Source organism: Otolemur garnettii, unplaced genomic scaffold (genome assembly GCF_000181295.1).
Source record: "Otolemur garnettii isolate 467f Iridium unplaced genomic scaffold, OtoGar3 scaffold00095, whole genome shotgun sequence".
NCBI classification, from domain to species: Eukaryota; Metazoa; Chordata; class Mammalia; order Primates; family Galagidae; genus Otolemur; species Otolemur garnettii.
The window spans coordinates 7,983,935-7,985,899 of record NW_003852490.1 but is presented as its reverse complement, the minus strand read 5'-3'; the positions used below and the strand labels follow the sequence as shown (position 1 = coordinate 7,985,899).

The window sequence follows — 1,965 nt, the reverse complement described above, 5'->3', positions numbered from 1 at the left end:
CCATTCTGCGTGTTTTAAGTGAAATTGTTTTATAGTTGTTTTCTTCCCCATTTATTAATTATTTCTTACCCATAATAAAAGTAGGTTCACTTAAAAATTATTATATGAATATTTTATGCTCATTATAAAATCCTTAAACAGTATTATAAATGAAAGTATTTCTATTGTATGGAATGGTATTTTCTTTTCATTTTTCAATATATGTAACATTTACATACAATGGAATTTATCTAATATATAAATGTAAGGTAGGAAAATGAACACTGTTGAACTAACTTTCCAGTTTAAAAACTAGACTATTCCAAATACTGTCAGCTCAGCCTGTGTGCTTCTGCACCTCACCCTCCTGCCTCTGCTGGAGAGACAGCCACTACCCTGATTCTGTGTTTGCTGTTTTTCTGCCTTTTAAACAGTGCATTTAATCTCGTGTTTTATCTGTCTCTAAGTCAATTGCTTCGTTTTGCTTATTTCTGAGCTGTATAAAATGACGTCTTACACAGTCCTTTGTGATTTGCCTGTTTTCTCTGGTTACTGTGTTTCTGTCATTCCTGTTGCTATCTGTAGCTAAGATGTACTTTCCTGTATAGTATTCCACTGAGTGAATGTGTCACAATCTTCCACTTTCCTTTTGGACATTGGGATTGTTTTCAGATTTTTCCTATTACACATTATATCACTATGATTATTTGTGTATATGATTTTTTGTTCACCTGTTTCAGAATTTCTCTGGACTCTCGACCTAGGAGGGAAGTATTGAGTCCAGGATGTGTGAATGCTGAGTTTACCTGATGGTGCCCAGTTATTTTCTACCAGTTACACCTGGATCAGCAGGGTCTTAGAATTCCTATTCTCTCTCTCTGACAGTTTCTTAATTTTTCCCTGTTCAGTGGTTATAGTAGTATTTTCATGATTTTTGGTATGAAGTTAATAAATAGCAGTGGAGGCTGTAATAATTCTTTTCATTATCCTTGCTGAGTGGCACAGATTGAATTTCTTTTCTTTTCCCAGTCAGACACTTATGTTGACATTTAGTACCCCAACCACATTTTGTCAGCATTTTATTACTTTTATACTTAATCTTTGGCAAACTCAAGACTACATTTGTATATAATGCCATAATATTTAAATGTGTGCTCTCAGATATATAAAATATAGCAACTTGCTTCGTTTTTTAAAAATATTACATTAGATACAATATGCATTTTAGAAATAATGTACTTTTTTTTTTCATTTAAAGCTTAAATTTTCAAAAGAATAACCCAGTGCATAAATTAACGGAAGAGGAGCTGCTGGCATTTACATCAGTGAGTAATGTCTTTTTCCTTTCACTTATACAATTGATTTTGTTTAAAGTAAAAACATTAGGGAGCCTGGCTGTCTGTCCTTGCTGGCCCAAAGTGAAGTTACACATTATAACGCTAATGAAGGAGGAAGACAGAGAATAGAACCCAATGCTCAAAGACTGGTCTGTCCACCCCCAGCTTACACCTTGGCTGTTTTTCCACACCTCCTAGGGCGAGTCACTCTGCATTATAGAAGCTCAAACCTCAAGGAAATGCTTCCCAAAAACAATCTCCTGAAGGAGCACATTGAGGCGAACTGCCATGTCTTGAGCAAAGGGAGCTTATCTCCTACACATTTCATATTTTTTCCTTGTAAATTATTTTGCCCCTGGTATGTTCTTGCCTCAGATTGCTCATGTTGAAACACTGCCACCTAAGAAATTAGGGGAGAAAAACCTTATTATTTTAGTTTCTAAGTCCCATATATCTTGCTGCTGACTTCAGCATAACCATTTTTCTTTGTACTTGCTTGGATTTAAAGGTAGTGGCCAGATATTTCTTGTCCTTTGCTTTATCATAGGGCCTACTCTGCTATCTTGCATATAATAAGTGCTCAATAAATATATGTAGCATTATTAAGTGAAGTAACAGAGCCAAAGACACTATAGTCCACAACTCTTGT

The 1,965-nt window shown here is 35.1% G+C and overlaps 1 protein-coding gene across 1 annotated transcript in view; it reads left to right on the top strand.

Moving 5' to 3' along the window:
- The window catches only part of TTC27 (tetratricopeptide repeat domain 27), a 175,232-nt gene that overhangs the window by 43,905 nt on the left and 129,362 nt on the right, over positions 1-1,965 (top strand). Inside the window, exon 9 of the mRNA XM_003795698.1 lies at positions 1,238-1,304. Coding sequence (XP_003795746.1) covers positions 1,238-1,304 — 67 coding nt within the window. The remainder of the gene's footprint in view (positions 1-1,237; positions 1,305-1,965) is intronic.